Here is a 22700-nt window from a genome sequence, read left to right as displayed (position 1 = left end):
CGAAGGAGGGACAAGATTATGGCGATCAACAGATGGCTCAGGGAGTGGTGTTATAAGGACGGCTTTGGGATGTACGGTCACTGGGACGCGTTTACGGATAGACGACTGTTTGCTCAGGATGGACTTCATCTCAGCAAGGAGGGAAATAGGATTCTAGGATGGAGGCTCGCCGACCTCATCAAGAGGGCTTTAAACTAGAAAGTTGGGGGAGATGGTTGGGAAATGTTCGGGAGATCTCCACGCCAGAACATAACCTGGAGAGGGAAGTAAACAAAGTGAGCGGGGATACCCTTGCGGCCCCAAGATTTGATCCAAGGAGGAATAGTGGAGTAGAAACCAGAGTAACGGGTGATGCTGGTGGCAGACAGTTTGTGCACGACGGGGGAAAGAATGTCACTGACGCCAAATGCCGAAAATTAAAAGGTTTGTACACTAACGCGAGGAGCCTAGGTAACAAGATGGAGGAACTGGAGTTACTCGTGCAGGAAGTGAAGCCGGATATTATAGGGATTACCGAAACCTGGTGGAATAGTACTCATGACTGGAGCACGGGTATTGAAGGCTATGTGCTGTTCAGAAAAGACAGGAAGAAAGGCAAAGGTGGGGGAGTAGCCTTGTACATCAATGATGAAATTAAATGTAGCGAAATAAGATGCGATGGAATGGATAAGACGGAGTCCGTCTGGGCAAAAATCACGCTGGGTAAAAAAGCAACTAGAGCGTCCCCTGAGATAGTGCTTGGGGTGTGCTACAGACCGCCAGGATCGGATTGGGATATGGATAGAGACCTCTTTAATGTCTTTAATGAAGTAAACACAAAGGGGAAATGTGTGATTATGGGGGACTTCAACTTCCCGGATATAGACTGGAGGACGAGTACTTGCACGAATAATAGGGGTCAGATTTTTCTGGATGTGATAGCGGATGGATTTCTTCATCAAGTAGTTGAAGCACCTACGAGAGGGGATGCCATTTTAGACTTGGTGTTGGTGAGCAGTGAGGACCTTGTAGAAGAAATGGTGGTAGGGGACAACCTTGGTTCGAGTGATCATGAGCTGATTCAGTTCAAACTAGATGGAAGGATAAACAAATGTAGATCTGCGATTAGGGTTTTTGACTTCTCAAGGGCTAATTTTAAAGAGTTAAGGAAATTAGTTAGGGAAGTGGATTGGACGGAGGAATTAGTGGATTTAAATGTGGAGGAGGCCTGGAATTACTTTAAGTCGCAGCTGCGGAGACTGTCGGAAGCCTGCATCCCGAGAAAGGGGAAAAGAACCATGGGCAGGAGTTGCAGGCCAAACTGGATGAGCAAGCAACTCAGAGAGGGGATTAGACAAAAGCGGAAAGCTTACAGGGAGTGGAAGGAAGGCAGGATCAGTAAAGAAAGCTACCTTGCTGAGGTCAGAACATGTAGGGATAAAGTGAGGAAGGCTAAAAGCCGCATTGAACTGGAACTTGCAAAGGGAATCAAAACCAATAGTAAAAGGTTCTACAGCCACATAAATAAGAAGAAAACAAAGAAAGAAGAAGTGGGGCCGCTATACACTGAGGATGGAATGGAGGTTAAGGATAACCTAGGCATGGCCCAACATCTAAACAAGTACTTTGCCTCGGTTTTTAATAAGACTAGTGAGGAACCTTGCGATGATGGAGGGATGATAAACGGGAATGTGGATATGGAAGTGGATATTACTGCAACTGAGGTAGAGGCCGTACTTGAACAGCTCGATGGGTCGAAGTCGGAGGGCCCGGACAATCTCCACCCGAGGATATTAAAGGAACTGGCGCGTGAAATTGCGAGTCCGTTAGCGAGAATTTTTAAGCGATCGATAATCTCGGGTGTTGTGCCGTATGACTGGAGGATTGCTAATGTAGTTCCTATTTTTAAGAAAGGGAAAAAGAGTGATCCGGGTAATTATAGGCCTGTTAGCTTGACGTCTGTAGTATGTAAGGTCTTGGAAAAAATTTTAAGAGAGAAAGTAGTTAGGGACATAGAGGTCAATGGTAATTGTGACGAATTGCAACACGGATTTACTAAAGGTAGATCGTGCCAAACCAATCTGATCTCCTTCTTTGAGAAGGTGACGGATTACTTAGATAAAGGAAATGCGGTAGATATAATTTACCTAGATTTCAGTAAGGCGTTCGACACGGTTCCGCACGGGGAGCTGTTAGTTAAATTGGAAAAGCTGGGAGTGAATATGAAAGTTGTAAGGTGGATAAGGAACTGGTTAAAGGGGAGACTCCAGAGGGTCGTATTGAAAGGTGAACTGTCGGACTGGAAGGAGGTCACCAGTGGAGTCCCTCAAGGATCGGTTTTGGGACCGATCTTATTTAACCTTTTTATTACTGACCTTGGCACAAAGAGCGGGAATGTGCTAATAAAGTTTGCGGATGACACGAAGCTGGGGGGTATTGCTAACACGGAGAAGGACAGGGATGCTATTCAAGAAGATCTGAACCACCTTGTAAACTGGAGTAATAGAAATAGGATGAAATACAATAGTGAAAAGTGTAAGGTCATGCATTTAGGAACTAATAATAAGAATTTTGGATATACGTTGGGGGCGCATCAGTTGGAAGCGACAGAGGAAGAGAAGGACCTTGGGGTACTGGTTGATAGCAGGATGACTATGAGTCGCCAATGTGATACGGCTGTTAAAAAAGCAAATGCGATTTTGGGATGCATCAGGCGGGGTATTTCCTGCAAGGATAAGGAGGTGTTAGTACCGTTGTATACGGCGTTGGTGAGACCCCATCTGGAATACTGTGTGCAGTTCTGGTGTCCCATGTTCAAGAAGGATGAATTCAAACTGGAACAGGTTCAGAGACGGGCTACGAGGATGATCCTTGGAATGGAAAAACTGCCTTATGAAAGGAGACTCAAAGAGCTTGGCTTGTTTAGCCTGGCCAAAAGAAGGCTGAGGGGGGATATGCTCGCCCTATATAAATATATCAAGGGGGTTAATGTTAGGGAGGGAGAGGAATTATTTAAGTTTAGTACTAATGTAACCACGAGGACGAATGGGTATAAACTGGATATTAGGAAGTTTAGGCTTGAAATTAGACGAAGGTTTCTGACCATTAGGGGAGTGAAGTTCTGGAATAGCCTTCCGAGAGAAGTAGTAGGGGCAAAAGACTTTCCTGGCTTTAAGACAAAGCTTGATAAGTATATGGAGGGGATGTTATGATAGGATCGTTAATTTGGGCAATTGATCTTGAATTACCACCAGACAGGTCTGCCCAATGGTCTGCGGGGAGATGTTGCATGCGATGGGTACTGAGTTGCTGCGGAGAACTCCTTCTTGGGTGCTGGCTGGTGACTCTTGCCCACATGCTCAGGGTTTAGCTGATCGCCATATTTGGGGTCGGGAAGGAATTTTCCTCCAGGGCGGATTGGCAGGTGCCCTGGAGGTTTTTCGCCTTCCCCTGCAGCGTGGGGCACGGGTCGCTTGCTGGTGGTGTCTCTGCAGCTTGAGGTCTTCAAACCATTTTTGAGGATTTCAAAAACTCGGTCCTGGGATAGGGGTTGTATAAAATTGGATGGGTGGGGTTCTGTGGCCTGCCTTGTGCAGGAGGTCAGACTAGATGATCAGATTGGTCCCTTCTGACCTATGAGTCTATGAGACCACCTAGCAGAGGTCACAGTGACAGGTGGCAGCAGAAGGTGACTGTGCAGGGCCATTGGCAACAGAACAATGGAGTGAACCATGGCACAATGAACAACAGTGGCCAGAGTGAACAGTGAGCAGCTGGAGGAATGAGCAGGGTGCCTTCTTGCTCCCCACCTGGGAGGTGAACTCATGTGAAAGGACCTCTGAACTCTGAGTCTCCACTGACCAAGGACAACACTGGTAAGCATTAATGAGGCTGTTAAGAATGCTGGAGACACAAAGTTCATGCGAACAAACATGGCTGTGGCATCATACTTTCTATTTAAGCAAGAGAGAGACCACACACACTACAAACTCCAGGCCAATGTTAAGTGCATTGTCACTTGTTCATCCTGAAGTTGAACACTGGTTCCGAACAAGACCAGCAAATGCTCGCTATCTTTCTGCAAGAAACTATCTTTCTGCAAGAAACCAGTCAGTTAGAAGCATGCAGTGCAACAGTGAAAGACTCAACAGCTGAAAAAGTGAAGAACTCTCTCACCACAAAAAAGAAATGCATACATGGCTGATGAATGCACTGATGCAAATGGGCATCAAGTATTAAGTCATTGTGTACATTATCTTGATGTCAGTGGTAGTCCAGTAGGTGCATTTCTAGATGTTCAAGTAATAGAAGACCCATTGGCTGCATCTGTGACAACCCATATCTTAGAGTTAAATTCTTGTCAATGGAACTCCAGATAAATGGCAGCTTGTGAATTTGATGGAGCTGCAAACTTCACTAGAAGACATGGTGGAGTACAAGCTTTGCTCAGAGAAAAGTGTAACCCTTATCTCTCCTATACACACTGCAGAGGCCATCTACTGCAACTAGCGCTAGTATGAGCTGCAGACTCTTCAAAAGACATTTGGAAAAAAAAAGCTATAAATGCAATGTCTTCATTATATTCTTTTTTCAGCAAGAGTCCAAAAAGACTGAATATCTTGAAAAACATAGAAGATACACTGGGACTGAAGTTCAAATTAGTCCAACCTGGGAAAACCCGCTGGCTTTCTCATGAGCAATCCTTGGCTGTTGTCCTGAAATTACTCCAGCCATTATTACTGGCTTTGGAAAGTATCTTCCAAGATGGGATGGATCTATGTAGTGAGGCTGGTGGATTACTTTTGCTACTACATTCACAGAAGACTATTGCCATTCTCTCTCTTGTAAGTCTACTGTTGAAACCACTTGGGTCATTAAACAATGCCATCCAGGCATCTGCTACAACATTAGTAGATCTTTATCCAGCAATAGAAGCTACGTTTGGATCAGAGAGCTATCCATTGAAAAAGTACTGGTAGAAGCAAAGACTTCAGTCCAGAAGTTGATTAATGAAGGCATTTATATTGAATCCTTAAATAAAGAGGACAAGAAGTGTTTGTTAAGGCAACTGAAAAAGTACACAGACTTGATTCTTAAAAATCTACAACGGTGACTTATAGCTTCTGCTCAACCTCTACATAGCTTCTATAGGTCCCTGTCCTATAAAACACCGGCGGTTGAGTGGAGTAAGGCACTACCAGCAATGGGCTGCCATGTGCTCAGGACAGAATAGAGAATTTGAACACAGAGTGGAATATCATATGATGAATGAATGAAGATTTGACTTCAACTTCTTTTTTATCATCACTAGTGGCTAGACCTGATCTTTATGCTATGTTTCCTGGGATGAAAGAAGTAGGAATTCATCTCTTGCTACTCTCAGTCACAACAGCTACAATTGAGTGTTCGTTTGCCTCATTGAATTTTGTGTTCTGAAAGAAATTGCCTTCTGCCTGATCATGTGAATGATCTAATGAGCATATCAGTTGACAGAATGGAAGTACCGGACACACGAGAAGCCACCAAAGATGAACGCACTGCATTCAAGAAGTTCATTAACAGAGTTGTGCAAAATTAAAACAAGAAACCAAAAAGGCTGTAAATGTGGTGCTTCATAGAAGGCTTGAGCAGCCAACTTTAATTTGTGTGATGATTTTAAAACATGAGTTTAAATCTAATAAAATGGCCATGAAACATTTTCCATTTTTTACTGTGGTACCATAGAGCCCACCTTCACCCTCACGGTCTCACCGCTCGTCGGCTCTGACCCCCCATAAATTCAAACACTCCCCCTAATTTCAATTCCTGGGGGGAAACACTAGTGCCGAAGCTAGCCAGTAAGACATGCTGAGGAGAGGGGTGGAGCTTAAGTCCCACCTATCTCAGGGAGTTAGGCCTCATCTACACCTAAACATTAGATGACCTAGCTACATCCCTTAGAGGTGTGAAAAATTTCATGCCCAGTGTGACAGTTAGGTTGACTTAACCCCCACTGTAGGTGCAGCTAGGTTGATAAAGAGTTCTTCCATTAACCTAACTACCACCCCTTGAGATGGATTAACTACAGCAATGGGGAAAATCCCTTCTATTGATGTAGGAATCATCTAAACTACAGCTGCAGCAGTGCTGTAGTAGTGCAGACATACCTTTTTAGTTTCCTAACTCTTGGCTGTGTGGAGTAAGGGCCTCCCTCTATTTGGGATTTACAACTGAACTCTCTCTCAGAGTAGATAGACTCATGGATACCCATAAGAGATCATCTTCTTAGTTTTTATTTAAACTTGAGGATGGACGTGAGGGAAAAAAAAATTTCCCCCTTCAGTACTCTCCCAAAAGAAACTTCTTCTTCGAGTGCTTGCTCATATCGATTCCAATTAGGTGTGCGTGCGCCGTGTGCACGTTGGTTGGAAGATTTTTACCCTAGCAACACTCGGTGGGTCAGCTGGGTCGCCCCCTGGAGTGGCGCCATTATGGTGCCGGATATATACCCTTGCCTAACCAATGGCCCTTCAGTTCCCTCTTGCCGCCCATGACGGTCGTTGGAACTGTGGAGCGCGGCTTTGCTGATCTCCACGTCCCTAGCTACTCGTAGTTCTTTGCTGTTTATTGTGTGTATAGTTCGAGTTCTTGTAGTTAGTATTAGTTGTTGTATTTATAGTTAGTGTATATAGTTTAAGGGGGGATCGGGATTAGCCCCTTTCCTCCACCTGGTACGGGCCCATGCCCAAGGCACCGGGATTCACACCGTGCTCGGCATGCCAAAAGCTAATGCCAATAGGGGATCCCGGCGACTCTTGCCTCAAGTGCCTAGGGGGATCCCACCTTACCGATAAGTGCCGCATCTGCAAGTTGTTTAAACCAAGGACGAAGAAGGAGCGGGACTTTCAATTGAAACAGCTCCTCATGGAGTCGGCACTTAATCCTGCAGCATCTATACCGAGCGCCCAACAGACTGCTTCTGTAAGGAGCGCCCCGTCAGCCCCAGACCGCTCTGGTACCAAGAGGGAGCCTCAGCACTGACATCTGCTCGGCATCACTCCCTGTCCCCGAGACCCAGGAAGCAACATAGCACTCCAGCTGCTTCAGCTCCACAAAAGGAGCTCTCTTCGAAGATGGTTCGTCCAGCACCGTCTTCTGCCACGGCACCGTCGACTGTGGCACCGCTGATTGCGGCTCCATCGAGCGCGGCACCGTCGATTCCGGTTCCACAAGGGCTGTTGAGTCTGATGCCTGACAGCTCCCTGGCTCATGCTGTGGTTGAGCTTGCCCTCCCTTCTACACTGGAGACCGCCACGGCAAGGGAGCTCATCGCCATGACAGAGTCGACCCGGCTTCAACCCCCGGCACCGCCGGTGCGGATCATACAATCCATTGGGAAACCGGCCCGAGAAAGGCCACCTTCCATTGGTCCAACAGAGAGATGTCGTTCAAGATCACGGTCTCACAGACGCTCTCGATCACACTGTTCTCACTCCCGGCGCCGCTTGCAGTCCCGGCACCGCTCTCCACCGCAGTACTGGTCGCACTCGCGGCACCATTCGACATCTCGTTCGCCGGCCAGATGCTCCTGGTACCGATCTGACTCACGACACCGCTCTCGGCACCGTGTATCCTGCAGTCTCTCCAGACAAAGGGACTCGGGATCCCGGTCAACCTCTCGGCACCGCTAGGATAGAAGGTCCCAGTCTCGCTCACGGTACCGTTATAGCTCCCGGTACCACTCCCCAATACCGCCCCGGGATCGAGCATCCAGAACTGTGGCGTCCTCTCAGGGCCTATTGGCACCGCCGTGGCCATCGAGACACACATCGGTGTCATCACAGGCTGGTAGTGCATCCTATCCTCAGGAGCGTGACTCTGACATCAACAGCCATATATTTCCAGAGAGCCAGAGCCACGAGCAAGGACCTCATCACTGGTCCTTCTGGACACCGTGGGCATACCACCAAGCCCAAGGTGCTCCATCAGTGGCTCCACGGTCGGCCCCGTCAGAACACTGGGTACCAGAGGTAACAGTAAGCTGGCCCCCCGCACGGGCACGGATGAGGTTCCGATACCATCTGCAGACACCCAGGTTCCAGCTGATGCAGATGACACTCCTGAAGTACAGGAGCCTCCACAGGATCCCCTGGTCCCAGGCCTCTCCTCCTCCTCGCCTGGCGGGAACATCCTCTTCAGGCCCTCCACCAATTGATCTCAGGGCCTATCAAGACCTTTTGAGACGAGTGGCTCAGAATATGAACTTACAGGTGGAGGAGGTCCCTGAAATAGAGGACCCTGTCATGGACATCCTATCGGCTGATGCACTTACTAGAGTGGCACTTCCGTTTATCCGCACCATACAAGCTAACACGGACACCATTTGGCAATCCCCAGCCTCGATTCCACCTACAGCAAGGATAGTAGAGAGAAAATATATGGTCCCCTCAAAGGGGTATGAATATCTCTACATTCACCCACCTCCTTGCTCTTTAGTGGTGCAATCAGTGAACGAGAGGGAGCGTCATGGCCAGCAAGCCCCGGCTCCTAAGTCACAGGAGGCTAGGCGCATGGACCTCTTAGGCCGCAAAATATACTTGGCCGGGTGCCTTCAACTTAGGGTGGCAAACCAACAAGCCCTCCTAAGTAGATATAACTTTAACATGTGGGTGTCCTTGGGGAAGTTTACGGAGCTTCTTCCCCAGGAGTCCTGTCAAGAATTTACGGCCCTACTTGAGGAAGGTAAAAAGGTAGCAAGAACCTCCCTCCAAGCCTCTCTGGATGCAGCAGATTCTGCAGCCAGAACTCTGGCTTCAGGAGTGACGATGAGGCGTATCTCCTGGCTCCAGGTATCAAGCCTTCCCCCTGAATTACAAGAAACTATTCAGGATTTGCCCTTCGAAGACCAGGACCTGTTCTCAGATTAGACTGACCCTAGATTGCAAAGTCTGAAGGACAATTGTGTTATAATGCGCTCGCTGAGTGTGCACATACCAGTGACCCAATGCAGGTCCTTCCGGCCCCAGCCACGCTGCCCTTACTCCCTGCCTAGGCCGCATCAGGACTTTAACAGAAGGTGTGGTAGAGGGAATCGTTGAAGACAGTCTGGCCCTCAAGGAAGTCAAAATCAGGTGCCCCCTGAACAGCAGGGCCCAAGCAGAACTTTTGATGGGACGCCCAAGGGCGACCCACCAGTTGCTCTACCGGATCCTTCTCCTCCCTTTTTCAACCGCCTCTCCCAATTCCTCCCTGCCTGGTCCCAGCTAACTTCAGATCGTTGGGTCCTGCGCACGGTGGAAGTGGGATACCAAGTGTCGCAGCAGCTGCGCATCATCAAAGGCCTCTTTGGGAGCCTAGGCCTGATGATCAACACAGAGAAGTCTACTCTGACACCCACACAAAGAATAGACTTCATCGGAGCGGTTCTGGACTCCAATCTGGCCAGAGCCTGCCTCCCGCAGTCGCGTTTTCAAGCAATGGCTTCAATTATTCAAGGTCTTTCCCAACAACATTGGTGTGCACCTGCCTCAGCCTAATAGGTCACATGGCCTCCTGCACCTTCGTGACCAAGCACGCGAGGCTATGCCTCCGTCCCTTTCAAACTTGGCTTGCTTCAGTATACCAACCACACAGAGACAGCCTGGACTCAGTGCTCACTATTCCCCGGAAGGTTCTGGGCTCCCTACCTGGTGGCTAAACCCCACTCTAGTCTGTGCACGGATGCCATTCCACCCACCGCAACCCTCGATGGCCTAACCATGGACGTGTCATCTCTGGGTTGGAGTGCCCACCTCGAGGGCCTTCGCAGTCAAGGCCTCTGGTCACCTCAGAGCTGGCCTTACACATCAATGTGTGAGAGCTGAGAGCGGTCTATCTAGCATGCCAGGTGTTTTGAGACCATCTCCAAGGCCGTAGTGTATCAGTGTTCATGGACAACACAACGGCCATGTTTTACATAAACAAGCAGGGCGAAGCACGCTCCTCCCTCCTTTGTCAAGAAGCCTTCCACCTCTGGGACTTTTGCATAGCCCACTCGATCGATTTGGTAGCGTCTTTTCTCCCAGGAGTCCAGAACACTCTGGCGGATCACCTCAGCAGATCTTTCCTGTCTCACAAGTGGTCGATTCATCCAGACGTCATCCATTCTGTTTTCCAGAGGTGGGTGTTTCCCCACATAGACCCCTTGGCCTCCTGAAAGAACAGGAAATGCCAGATGTTCTGCTCCTTCCAGGGACGCTCCCTGGGCTCCCTCTCAGATGCATTCCTGATCCCATGGAAGAGGCACCTACTCTATGCCTTCCCACCGTTTCCGCTCGTCTATAGAGTCTTACTCAAGCTCCGCAGGCACAGCGCCCACCTGATCCTGATTGCTCCAGTGTGGCCGAGGCAGCACTGGTACACCATGTTGTTTGACCTCTCAGTGGCAGACCCGATTCCCCTGCCACTCTGGCCGGATCTCATAACACAGGAATTTGGCAGGCTTCACCATCCAGACCTGCAGTCTCTTCATCTCACAGCATGGTTGCTGCATGGTTGAGCCAGTCTGAGTTGCGTTGCTCTGCCTCCGTCCAACAGGTGCTCCTGGGCAGTAGGAAGCCTTCCACTAGGATGACATATCTGGCCAAGTGGAAGCGTTTCCCCTGCTGATGCGCTCAGCGTAGCTCAGTCCCCAGGCAGGTGTCCGTTCCTACTGTCCTGGACTACCTTTGGTCCCTGAAAGAACAGGGCCTAGCAGTCTCTTCCATAAAGCTGCATCTGGCAGCCATCTCCGCCTTCCACCCAAGGGAAAATGGCCAATCAATCTTATCTCACCCCATAGTTTCAAGGTTCCTCAAGGGATTGGAATGTTTGTACCCTCAAGTCAGACTCCGGACCCCTACCTGGGATCTCAACCTGGTGCTAGCCAAGCTTATGGGTGTTCCTTTCGAACCACTGGCCACCTGCTCGCTGCTGTACCTTTCCTGGAAGACAGCCTTCCTCGTCGCTATTACTTTGGGCCTTGACAGCGGACCCCCTGTATACGGTATTCCATAAGGACAAGATACAGCTGCAACCAGACCCCTCCTTACTCCCTAAGGTGGTGTCCGCCTTTCATGTCAATCAAGACATCTTCCTCCCAGTTTTTGTCCCGAAGCCGCACCCATCGTGTCGAGAACAATAGCTGCACAGCCTAGACTTTCGCAGGGCTCTCGCCTTTTATATCGAGAGAACAAAACCCTTCCGAAGGTCACCTCAGCTCTGTGGCAGACCGGATGAAAAGCCTACCGGTCTCATTCCAACGAATTTCATCTTGGGTAACATCCTGCATCCGTATATGCTATGATTTGGCTCACGTTCCGGCTAGCCACCTCACTGCCCATTCTACTTGGGCTCAAGCTTCATCTGCCGCCTTCCTGGCCCATATTCCCATCCAGGAAATATGTCGGGCAGCTATCTGGTCATCGATTCACACCTTTGCCTCACATTACGCATTGGTTCAACAGTCCAGAGATGATGCAGCATTTGGCTCAGCAGTTTTGCATTCTGCAGCATCTCACTCCAACCCCACCGCCTAGATAAGGCTTGGGAATCAACTAATTGGAATCGATATGAGCAAGCAGTCGAAGAAGAAAAGATGGTTACTCATCTTTGTAACTGTTGTTCTTCGAGATGTGTTGCTCATATCCATTCCAAACCCGCCCTCTTTCCCCTCTGTTGGAGTAGCCGGCAAGAAGGAACTGAAGGGCCATTGGGTCGGCAGGGGTATATATCCGGCGCCATAACTATGCCACTTTAGGGGCCGACCCAGCCGACCCACCGAGTGTTGCTAGCATAAAAATCTTCCGACGAACATGCACATAGTGCGCGCACACCTAACTGGAATGGATATGAGCAACACATCTCGAAGAACAAGTTACCAAGTTGAGTAACCATTTTTTTCATACCCTTCACTAATCATGAAGAACCAAAATCCTTCAGTCTTTATTCAAGCAAAAATTCAGTGAAGTTAATGATTTGGTGCTACTTCTCCAGAAGAGGCACTTGCCTTTTTCCTACTGAAACAGCCTAATGAGTCTCTGTTTAAATACTGTCCTATTTCAAAGCGGAATTATTTAGATAAATTCAAAGTCCTTTGTATTTGGTAGTGGAAACACAAATGTTTAATGAAGAGCTATAAGAAAATACAGTATTGCCAATCCCAAATGCACAGAACTAAATCTGGCTTTAAAATCACAAGATTTTAAAACATGTGGGGTCTTATTTTGCCTTTTGTGCCTTTGGGTGTTCACATTTTCTAGATTCTTTACAATCATGAGTGCTATAAACTTAAAAAAAAAACCTCATTCTAACATAATTGCACAACTCTAAGCACTGTAATTTTAATGAAAACACCAAAAATCCCAAGAGTTTAACAATATTTGGATTACAGTAGTTCCTATAGGCCTCTACCAGGTACTAGATGCTGTACAACAATTGTTAAAGAATAGTCCCTGCCTTGATGAGCTTGTTAATTTACGCTGTTCCCAGTCAAGAACTCCGTAATACCTTGACGCTGTGCACTCAAAGTATTATTTGGTCCCATGTGCACATGGCTGAATGCTTAGTCCTGTTATCTGGACTGCATGCTGCTCCGCACCAGGATTTCACCTTGGAATAAAAGTAGCACCTTTGCAGGAGATGATGTTTCCAGGCTTGAGACTTTCTACTACAGCAAGTTTGTCTTGTGTTTTGGGAGAGTGGATGTGCTTTAAAAGTTTAGTTATTTCATATTTTGGGTTTCTCCCTTGTGGAACCTGCCTGTGACCTTTTAACATAAACAGTTTCATTAATAACTTTTGTATGGAACAGAAGTGGATGTGTCAAAGCTATGTAAAGTTTATTTTGCATCCTATAGCAAATAATGATTTTCTAGATTTTAGGCTGAGTAATAATGGGTCAAGCCCTAGCTACATCAAAGGGTAAATTTTGACTATGAACCACCATGAGGGCTGTGCTTCCCTGGAACAATGCAGATCACAAAGATGTGAGAGATGAGGAGAAGGCATTCTCTGGCAAGGGGATCCAGCTGTGAAACAGTCTTCCAGAGGTGATCCAGTGAGTCCAGAGTCTGCCTATCTTTAAGAAATGTTGCAAAACCTTCCTCTTTGCAAAAGCCTTCCATCATAAATGGTTCTGACAATCTAAACATCACTTTTATTTCCAACCCCCTACTAACTCCCCTTCTCTCTTTCCCCCAACAAACATCCTACCCCAAGCAGAGTTTGACAAAAAGGGATATGTGCTGGAAACTCCATTAAGTCCACTAGGGACTTCACTATTGCTATAGATTTTACACAGAAGGCACTGAGATACTATAATTTATTGGTGGGCATGTGGCAGAGGGCTTCTGAGAACTTGACTAGAGTGAGAGGCAGATCTAGCCAGTCTTGGTCACCTGCGCTGACCATCAGGAGTCAGTCTCAGAGCACTCTGCAAGTGCTATGATGGTGGGCAGCAGTATAAAACCCTCAGATAGATAATAGATTTGCATGCTGTTACTATCTCTTTTCTTTCTTATCAAGAATCATCAGATTCTGCTATTCTTCCTCACATTTAGTTACTTATTCTGAGGGTAGTTCCACTGACTTCAGTGGGACTACTTGTATGGTAAGGTATTATTGCTAACTGCGAGTAAGGGTGGCACATACTGGGCTTAAATAGATCTGGCTGAATGATACTAGCCAAATAAAAATTTTGGTGAATTCTAGTTTGTTTTTTATTGCGCTGGGGAGGGTTTTTTTGGGGGAGAGTGAGAGGAGAGGAGAGTGGGGGAGATTGTATACTGAAATATTGCCAAAGCCTTTTTGTTTGCAAAGCAGTTTGGTATTAAGTGAATATCACCCATGGTTGGCTCAGAGTATTTGGTATTAGAACTCACAGACTGATCAGCCAAGTATTTAAAGTATGGAATAAACTTATTTGATTTCTTCAGACGAATCATGCAGACCAGTTTTGAAGATTCACAAATGTAAAATGGCTCTAATATGGTAAAACAGAAGCTCTACTAGTCACAAAAATATTTGTTGATCGAATATCTGAATGCAATCCACTTTGAAGAAGTTAGATTTAGGGCTAAATGTGTATGTGCATCAGAGTGGTCCATTACATGTGGTCTGCTTTTGGTTTAAAAAAAATTGACAAGCTTAAAAAAAGATTGGAAAAAGCAGGCCCACAGATCCACTAGGTAAGGCAGAAAGGTGACCAGATAGCAAGTATAAAAAATCGAGACGGAGTGGGGGGTAATAGGTGCGTATATAAGAAAAAGCCTCCAAAATCAGGACATCTGGTCACCCAATAAGGCAGTGTTTTCTGTTAGTATGTACCTTTATTTTTGCTGTAGTGCAATCCTTTGTATGGAATAGCTACGGATTAGTAATGTTTCAATATATTATCCTTTTAAAAAGTAGGTATAGGCTTCCTGTTTTTCTTTAACATTTATAATTTTGGCATGCTGCTAATAAGAACAGACACCTACTAGGTCCATTTATTTTCATGTACAAGACAAGTTTTGTCTCCATCCGTTAGCTTATTTTACACAGAGTAATGAGTGCTTTGGTTGTGGGTAGTTCCAGGGTCCGCTAGGCAGAATATTAATTTCAGCAAATCTATTTTTCCCTTTAACTCTCCCCTTTCAATGAAAGATAAGATGGTAGCTTTGAATAGTGGCAGAGTATCTTACTTCACTTCCTAAATCTGATCACATTTTGGCAGCCAATTTAAATTTGATAATCAAGGGCCTAATCCTGCAATTTCCTCCCATGAGGAAAGGTGGCAAGACCAGTACCCAACAACAACAAAAACTATTGCTATAGATAATATGTTATAGTTTAACTTTATTTTTATGACTCATTTCTTATCCCTGTTTACCTCAGAGAAACGTTGTTATAGTTATTCCAGTGTCTCCAGATGTCTCACCAACAATTCATTACTGTATTTTATTTTGCAAGTTGATGCTCCTACTTTACTTGGTGTTGAAATATTTTGCCTGTTCTTGAGGAAGCTGTTTTCTTTTGTTTTCCTGTCGCTTAGTAGCAGACTTGTGTGTTTGTGGGTCCCTCCCCCCACAGATGAATATCTTAGATAACTGTCTAGCTTGAAGACTGGAATATTATACAAAAATACTTCCGTACATTTTTAATTTGGGCTTTGAAGACAAAATACAGTTCTGAAGTTTATTTAAAAAAAAACTACTATATTATGCTATACGGAGGGTAGGCTTGTAAAAAAAAGTTTTTCATTTGACACTTAAAATTTCTTTTCCCTTCCCTTCTTAAAGGTAGAGACCTGTGGGTTCTTGTTCTGGGAAGGTTTCCAACCCAACATACCATTGGCATACCAGAATTCAAGTATATTGCTAATATGCATGGGGATGAGGTACGTCTACAATTTCAATTTTTGCAATGTAATTTGTAGCAAAACATTTACCAGGGGTCTTAAAAGGAATTTTGCTTATGCTCATATTACTAATTATTGGGGTTTACTGTACCCCTCCAGTTTCTCCCAAATTCTAAAAGATGACCTACAAAGGACTTGAAATGGGCTTATGCTCTTTGTGCCTATTTGAAAAAGCCTGAAATGTTTACATTTTATTTGTTTTTCTTCAATCTAAGAAATCTCAAGTCTGATCTTTCCTGGGTTTGGTGGAGGAACTCTGGAAGGTCTCAGGTGTTTGTGTGAGCTCTTAAGTTAATTGAAGGAATGTGTATTAATTTTTAACAAGAAGACTTCCTTTCTCCAAAATTTGTCAACAAAACTTCCAAAAAAGCTTTTAAACAGTCAGATTAAAAATCTTTCCCTTTTAATAGCACAACTTTCCCTCCCTTGGATCTGTGATACTGCCATTTTCATTAGTTCACCTGTCTTTTTCCACCCCAGACAATACCTGAATTTCTAATGTAAATAAGCATTTATTTTTTGAGGAAAAACAAATCATTTAGGCTTCCTTCATATATCAAAAAGAGAACAAGCATTCTCTTTTCTCCATTACAGATCACCTCTAAGGTCCGCTAGAGAGAAAGCACATTAAACATTCAATGTATGGTATATGGACCTCATGCAGAATGTCCACAGAAGCTAAATGTAAGGTTGTAGAGTTCAGCACTTTACACAGAGCACATTAGACTTCCTCTTGCATCAATTGATACCTGTTTGAGATGGCAGACATGGAGTAAACTTTACATGTCCCCTTTCTGGATAATGCCCTGAGACTCTAGCATAACTTGGAATGAGTCTCAAATGTAAGAGCCTTTCTAGGAAAGTACTACAGCCTTATCGGTAATATTAAGTACAACCCAGTGAGTCCAAAAATGAGTGATAATTGCCTTATCTAGTGCCAGCTGGCTTACTTTTGAAGACAGACTCTGCATTGGTACCCATCACTAAAATGCCTCACCTAATGTGGCTGATAACAGTTTATGAATACAAAACAGAAACTTGCAGACATCAGGGCATTGTAGAAAGAATGTCTTTATTGAAGATACATTGGCTACTACTCATGCATCCGACGAAGTGGGTATTCACCTACGAAAGCTCATGCTCCAATACGTCTGTTAGTCTATAAGGTGCCACAGGACTCTTTGCTGCTTTGGCTACTACTGTAATCCCATTGTACAATATCCACTGTACCTGTGAGCACAGATTTCATTTTTTCACTTTTCTGATTTCTCCTTTCTTCAAATATTTCATCTATATCTTACTCAAGTCCCTTTTTAAAACAAAAGCTATAGCTACATTTAATAGGCATGTAAAAGATGCCTTAAATTTTACCTCAAAATCGACTACATCTGACTGATATAGACTCCCAATCTGAGAGGGAGTTCTTGGCAATAATTCTGTAGGATAGCAGCAAAATTCCATGTTATACATTCTTGAAATCTAGAAAGAAATATAGATTATATAGCACAGGCTTTCTACTCCTAAAGAATAGCACAAACTATGCTAGAACAATATTGTGGATTAATTTATTGTAGCGCCAGGTGACCTCATCACGGACCAGGCCCCATTGTGCTAGGTGCCATACAAACAGAGAACAAAAACAGTCAATGCCCCCAAACGCTTACGGAGGTAATTACAGCACTGACCTATGACAAATGTCCCCTAATTAAACTAGTTTCTTGCATTGCTTGTTAGAATGCACAGACTTTGTTCTTTGGGCACTGGGTAGCTAAGCTCAATGCATTGCTCAGAATCTCACTATGTGCATTTGACTGAGTAGACAGAGATAAACAGTGATACTAAGACAGGCTTGTTTGTGGGGGAGTAGTCCTTGACCTGCACAGTTCATTAGCTCAGTTGCCCATCAGCTCCTTCTAACAACCAGTTTCAATCAAATCCTCAAGACGCTGTAACAGCACTCTGGTGCATATGTAAAAAACAATTGGGAAGCTGGGAGAGATCCTGGAAACAGGGCTGTTCCTGCTTTCCAGGGACACATAATCACCTTTAGATCCATGTTCTGTGTATGGAATTAACATGTGTAAAGTTGACATTTAGTTTTCCTCTCTGGCCATAAACAGATTTTATAGTACAGGAAGCTAAGTCCTATAGAGCAAAACATGAGGGACTTTGAATGTTCATTCACATAATCTAAAATTCTGCTGAGCTGGTCCCCTGGTGCGGTATTCAACCTCCCCTTTAATGTATAAAGCCAATAAGTGTTGTGTTACATGTACAGCATGCATTGACTTGATTTATTTAGGCTAGCAACTATTACAATGAAGCTGTATGTTCATCATTTGCCCGCTGTATAGCATACCTGGTATGTATTGTATATCCCCCTGAGGAGCCAGTTGTCAACAACAAAGAGTTTTAGAAGGACAGTGTTCAGACAGGTAAAGCTAAAATTGGACCTACTTATTTTGTTTGGAATGTTGGGTATTACAGTGGAGACCCTGCTCATAAGAATGATCTGTGATGTGTTTGAGTTGTGTGCAGTCCATGCATATCTGCAGCTGGAAGAAAAACACAACATGCTGTGGTTTTGGAAGGTTGCCAACAGAGGAGTTGACATTTTAATGTTGTGGCCTCTGTTTTGGAGAGCAGATAGATTTGTTTGTTTTTCAGAATCAGAACATTAAAGTTATTTTTAGAATAGGTTAAATTATTTTAATAGAGACATAACCAAGTCATGCTAATAGTTTGTTTTATACTCTCCACTCTGGTGTGTCTAGAGACCAGAACAAATTTTCATTCTATTTGGCATAGCTCCATGTCCCTGGGCCTGAATGGAGCTCAGATCAACAATGTTAAAGTTATTGTTTTTTATCACTGTCAGCTCAGGTCAGATTAGAACTGATCAGAACATTTTTGATTAAATGAAGTTCTGACAAAATATACTGTTTAAAAGCCAAAAGGTTGTGTGGAGACTGGTCTGTTTCTATGAAGTTTTCATCAGGAAGTTAAGTAAGAGGGCTGGTCTACACTACGGGGGAAAATCGATCTCAGATACGCAACTTCAGCTACGTGAATAACGTAGCTGAAGTCAAAGTATCTAAGATCGAATTACCGTCCTCACGGCACAGGATCGATGTCCGCGGCTCCCCATGTCGACTCCGCAACTCCGTTGGGGTTGGTGGAGTTCCGGAATCGATATAAGCGCATTCGGGGATCGATATATCGTGTCTAGATGAGACGCGATATATCGATCCCCGAGCAATCGATTGCTACCTGCCGATACGGCGGGTAGTGAAGACGTAGCCAGAGACTCATTCTCTGGTTGGTGATAGGGTATTGGCCTGGGATGTGGGAGGCCCAGATTCAAGGTCCTGCTTTGCCTGATCCAGAGTGATCTGGAATGAAAAGTGCATTGAAAAGCAGGGACTGGAACACGAGTCTCTCCCACCTTTGAAAAGATTTGTTTTTGTTGCAATGCAGAATAAAAACAAATTTTGAAACCTCAACCATTGCTGTGCAGTGGAATTGCTGTTCTCCAGCCAGCTCTAATGATGTAAGCCCCATTTGCACAACTAAACTAGAGATCCCAGTTACACCGCGGTATGCACCTTCCCCCATAGTTTCATTAAAACTTCTAAGTATTACCTACTTGGACATTTCTATCCCATTCACCAGTTAATCTGAACAGTTGGCTCCCCTAACTTTGTTACAGCTATCAAGTTGTCTGGGCCTCAGAAGAAAGCTCCCACTGCCCTATTATCTTATTACAACTCACAATAGTTTTTCCTTTAATTACAGCTATCTTTTATCTTTTTTCTGTTGCAAGAAACTGGGCCCATGATCAGTGTTGAACTAGCCTAAGTGAAAGAATGTATCTATAATGTTGGCTTCTTGTGACATCACAAAACATTAACCTCCATGTAATGAAAAGAATTATTATTAAAGAAAGGCTTCTAGGTAGGAGGTAGATAATCTGGTGGATAAGTGGGTTGCATTTTGGTTGTTTGTGTTCAAATATCAAGTATTATTGAGGTAAAAGACTTGCCAAAGCAAACCTTTCCGTCTAGCTGCCTCTGCAGTTCCTGTGTTTTGTGTCCCAAGATTTTCTTTTAGACAAGTGTCTTCTTTATATATGTGGATGTTTCCCAGGGATTTTAAGAAGCCTCCTAACTCTAGACAATAGAAATAAGTGAAAACCACATCTAGATCTTCAAAATTCCCAGGAAGAGTCTGGCTAAAGGTGACCTGCTGAGCACCAGGAAAAAACAAAACCCCAAGAAACTGCTTCAAGGAACCATATGAAAACTGACTAGCAGATTGTCTCTGCTGTGCACCATTGCATGAAAAAAAGAAAAAAAGTGGAAGATGCTGAGAAAAGAGCTTGCAAAGAATGTGTTTGATTATAGAGTGGACTGTACTCTTTTCTGCTAGATTCCTGTCTTTCAACTCTAGCCTAAGTTAAATAACTTGGATGTGATGTGTTTTGCCAATAAGCAGCATAACACACAAGTGTTTATACTGTAACTAAAAAACAAGGTCAGTAGCACTATGATTGTTTTTGTCTTTGGAAATCTCTGAAGTCCATTCACCAGAACATGACATTTTTAAAAAGGCAAAGGATTAACATTCTTCCACAACATACATAGTGCTTTAAACCAATCTCAAGTTACTTCCCCACTCCTTTCCTCCTCTCACCCCAGCTCCCTCTATTCTTCTTCTAAACCATCTCATAAGATAACTAGAGACTGTGTGGGATAGAACAGGTCTAATTGGTAACACCTAGTGCACTTACTAGCTCTGAAACAGGCTTTGACATTTCATTCAGTGGCAAAAGGGAGGAAGACACCGCATGCTCATGATATTCAGTAGTTCTCCTGTTTTGTTACAAGTGCCAAATATCAACAGGTTGGCACAGATACAGCTGGATACCATCCAATAAGGAAATGTATTTGTACAAATACAAGTTTTAAACCGGCTCTGGCTCATTCAAGTATAAACTCAGCAAACGAAGTGGAGTATACCTGGAGCATTTAGTGCTTGGTATTGTAGTTCAGGGCAACTGCACATGTATTCCTCGTCTGTGGTACACCAAGCACACCCACTCTAGGTTCCTGGTTCTTCAGCCATTACCTCTGTTGAGTGAAGACACAAGTCTCTCTCCTTCCGGACTGGGTTTTTTTCCCCCGCAGACAGCGCAGGTCCCTGCGTACACTGATATTCCCAGCAAGCCAGACTGCCTAAACAGGCTAAAGTCTGCACTTTATTTTCTCCGTAAAGGCTAAGGTAGCGTCATTGCCAGCAGTTATGAGTACCACACAGCTCTCTGTAAGCAAGCACATTTATTCTTAAAGTAAAAGCTCTACAGAGAAAACAAATCATAAACGTTTCTAGATGCAGGCTAAAAGCTTACCAGAAATCACCCATCAGTCTTGTTGGCTGTTTCTTTGTCTGTCGGTCTCTGGAGAATCCAGTTTGAATTAGTTACTCTTTAGCCATATTCTTCAGCCAAGGGGGAACATCTTGTTTGGCTAACATTAGGAAGTCCACCAGGTCCTGGGCAATACTCTTATCTCTCTCAGAGAAATATGAAGTTTACCACAGCCTGGGTCCTCCTTTCTGTAGGTAGCCCGTATGTTGCACATAACCCTCCATATTCAGGAGTGGCAGGTTTGTATAATTTTTGGTGGTGCCCAGAATAGGTCCAAGTCTTGCCCCCCTCCACCTGCCTAAGGCTCTGGGAGGGAGTTTGGGTGTGGGAGAGGGTGGGTTCGGGCTCTGGGAGGGAGTTTGGGTGTGGGCTCTGGGTTGGGGCAGGGGGTTGGGGTGCCAGAGTAGGTGTGGGCTCTGGGCTGGGCCAGGGGATTGGCGTGCAAGAGGAGGTGCGGGGGCAGGCTCTGGGAGAAAGTTTAGGTGCAGTGCTTACCGCACCCCCCTCTGGCAGCAGCTGCAGACGGTGGGGCCAGACGGGTCTCCGCGCACCGCTGCTTGGGCCACTGCAGCTCCCATTGGCCGCAGTTGGCAGAATCGGCACTTGGGGCAGGGGCAGTGCATGGAAATGCCCACTCCCCGCCCCAGGGGCCGCAGGGACGTGCTGGCTGCTCCCGGAAGTGGAGTGGCGGGCAGGAAGCCACCTTAGCTCTGCTGCGCTGTCAGTAGTGGCGGCGGGGGCCCGGGGCCCTTTTAAATTTCCCAAGGGTGGCAGGCCGGAAGGGACGCTCTGGGGGAGGCATATGGGGGCAGCATGTAGGGCCGGGGGAGAGACCTGGTCCCGAACTTTGGTGGAACCAGTCCGCCGTGCTCTCATATTGGTGGAGCACGGGCACCACAGGCCCATACAACTCGTTGCCCTGTCCATATTCAGTGGCATGTCATAATTTACCACATGCGAGGCATTCAGATCAACAAAGCTGGGATTTCCCAAGAAATAAACTCTTCTACTGTGGCCTCCAGATCTGGAGAGGAGTCCTTCTGGATGCATCTGCATGTACATCCTTCAGAGTTAAAGATCTCTCTATCCAGGTTCAGATCCCTTCCAGGTTTTCCAAAGACCAGGGACTGTATTGTTTTGCCCACTGCTTTTAATACCTGGCTTAGCAACAGTTCTTTCCATACCCACACTATTGTGTGGACAACATTCAGCATGTTAGGACTATTTTTAGCTTCCTTTTTCCTCTGAGAAGAGCTCTTCTTTTTAGTATAGTTCTTTGATTTTCTGGTTTTGGCCTTGCTCTGCTGCCTCATCAAGATCCTAGGGTTTTAGAGCCATAGTCTGGCAGCTCTCTGCTTCAGCAGGCAGATATATGTCCTTGTCCAAATCATCTTCCTTCTGCAGTGGCCTTGGTCCACACAACTCCAGCTCTTTCTCCTTAGCCGAGTTGGACTTTGATCCTGGCTGGACCTTGAGCAGGTTCTGGAGCTTAGTAAGTTCCTTTTGCAGCAGAAAGCACTGCTGTTCCCCTGTCTCCTTCTCCACTGTGAGGCAGGTCAGCCTTACTCCTGTTTTACTGCTTGCCCTACAATCCTGTCCCATAAAGAGCAGATATCTTCCAGCTTCTGCCAGTATTGCGTGACCTGTGTCCATAATTCCAGGATTTCAGCCTGGTTCCGATCAGCAGTAGCAGCTTTCTCTTCTAGCTTGCCCCAGTCCCTTATTGTCGAGGTTTACTCTGTAGATGAGGGGGCTACTGCCATTATTGCAGCCTCTGTTGTGCATGGGATCTTAGTGTTCATGCCGCAGAACACCCGCTTCTTTATCAGACTGCTACCTGCTCCTTTTGGGGGGTCTTTCTGCATGTCTAGCTCATCAGCTAACGCACTGGTATCCACATAAG

At 45.4% G+C, this 22700-nt stretch overlaps 1 protein-coding gene across 1 annotated transcript in view; it reads left to right on the top strand.

The window, feature by feature from the left end:
• The window catches only part of CPM (carboxypeptidase M), a 95762-nt gene that overhangs the window by 42190 nt on the left and 30872 nt on the right, over positions 1-22700 (top strand). The window contains exon 3 of the mRNA XM_050935421.1: positions 15254-15351. Within this exon, the coding sequence (XP_050791378.1) occupies positions 15254-15351 (98 nt within the window). The remainder of the gene's footprint in view (positions 1-15253; positions 15352-22700) is intronic.

This window comes from Gopherus flavomarginatus, chromosome 1 (genome assembly GCF_025201925.1).
Source record: "Gopherus flavomarginatus isolate rGopFla2 chromosome 1, rGopFla2.mat.asm, whole genome shotgun sequence".
Classification (NCBI taxonomy): domain Eukaryota; kingdom Metazoa; phylum Chordata; order Testudines; family Testudinidae; genus Gopherus; species Gopherus flavomarginatus.
This window is presented reverse-complemented; position numbering and strand designations above follow the sequence as displayed.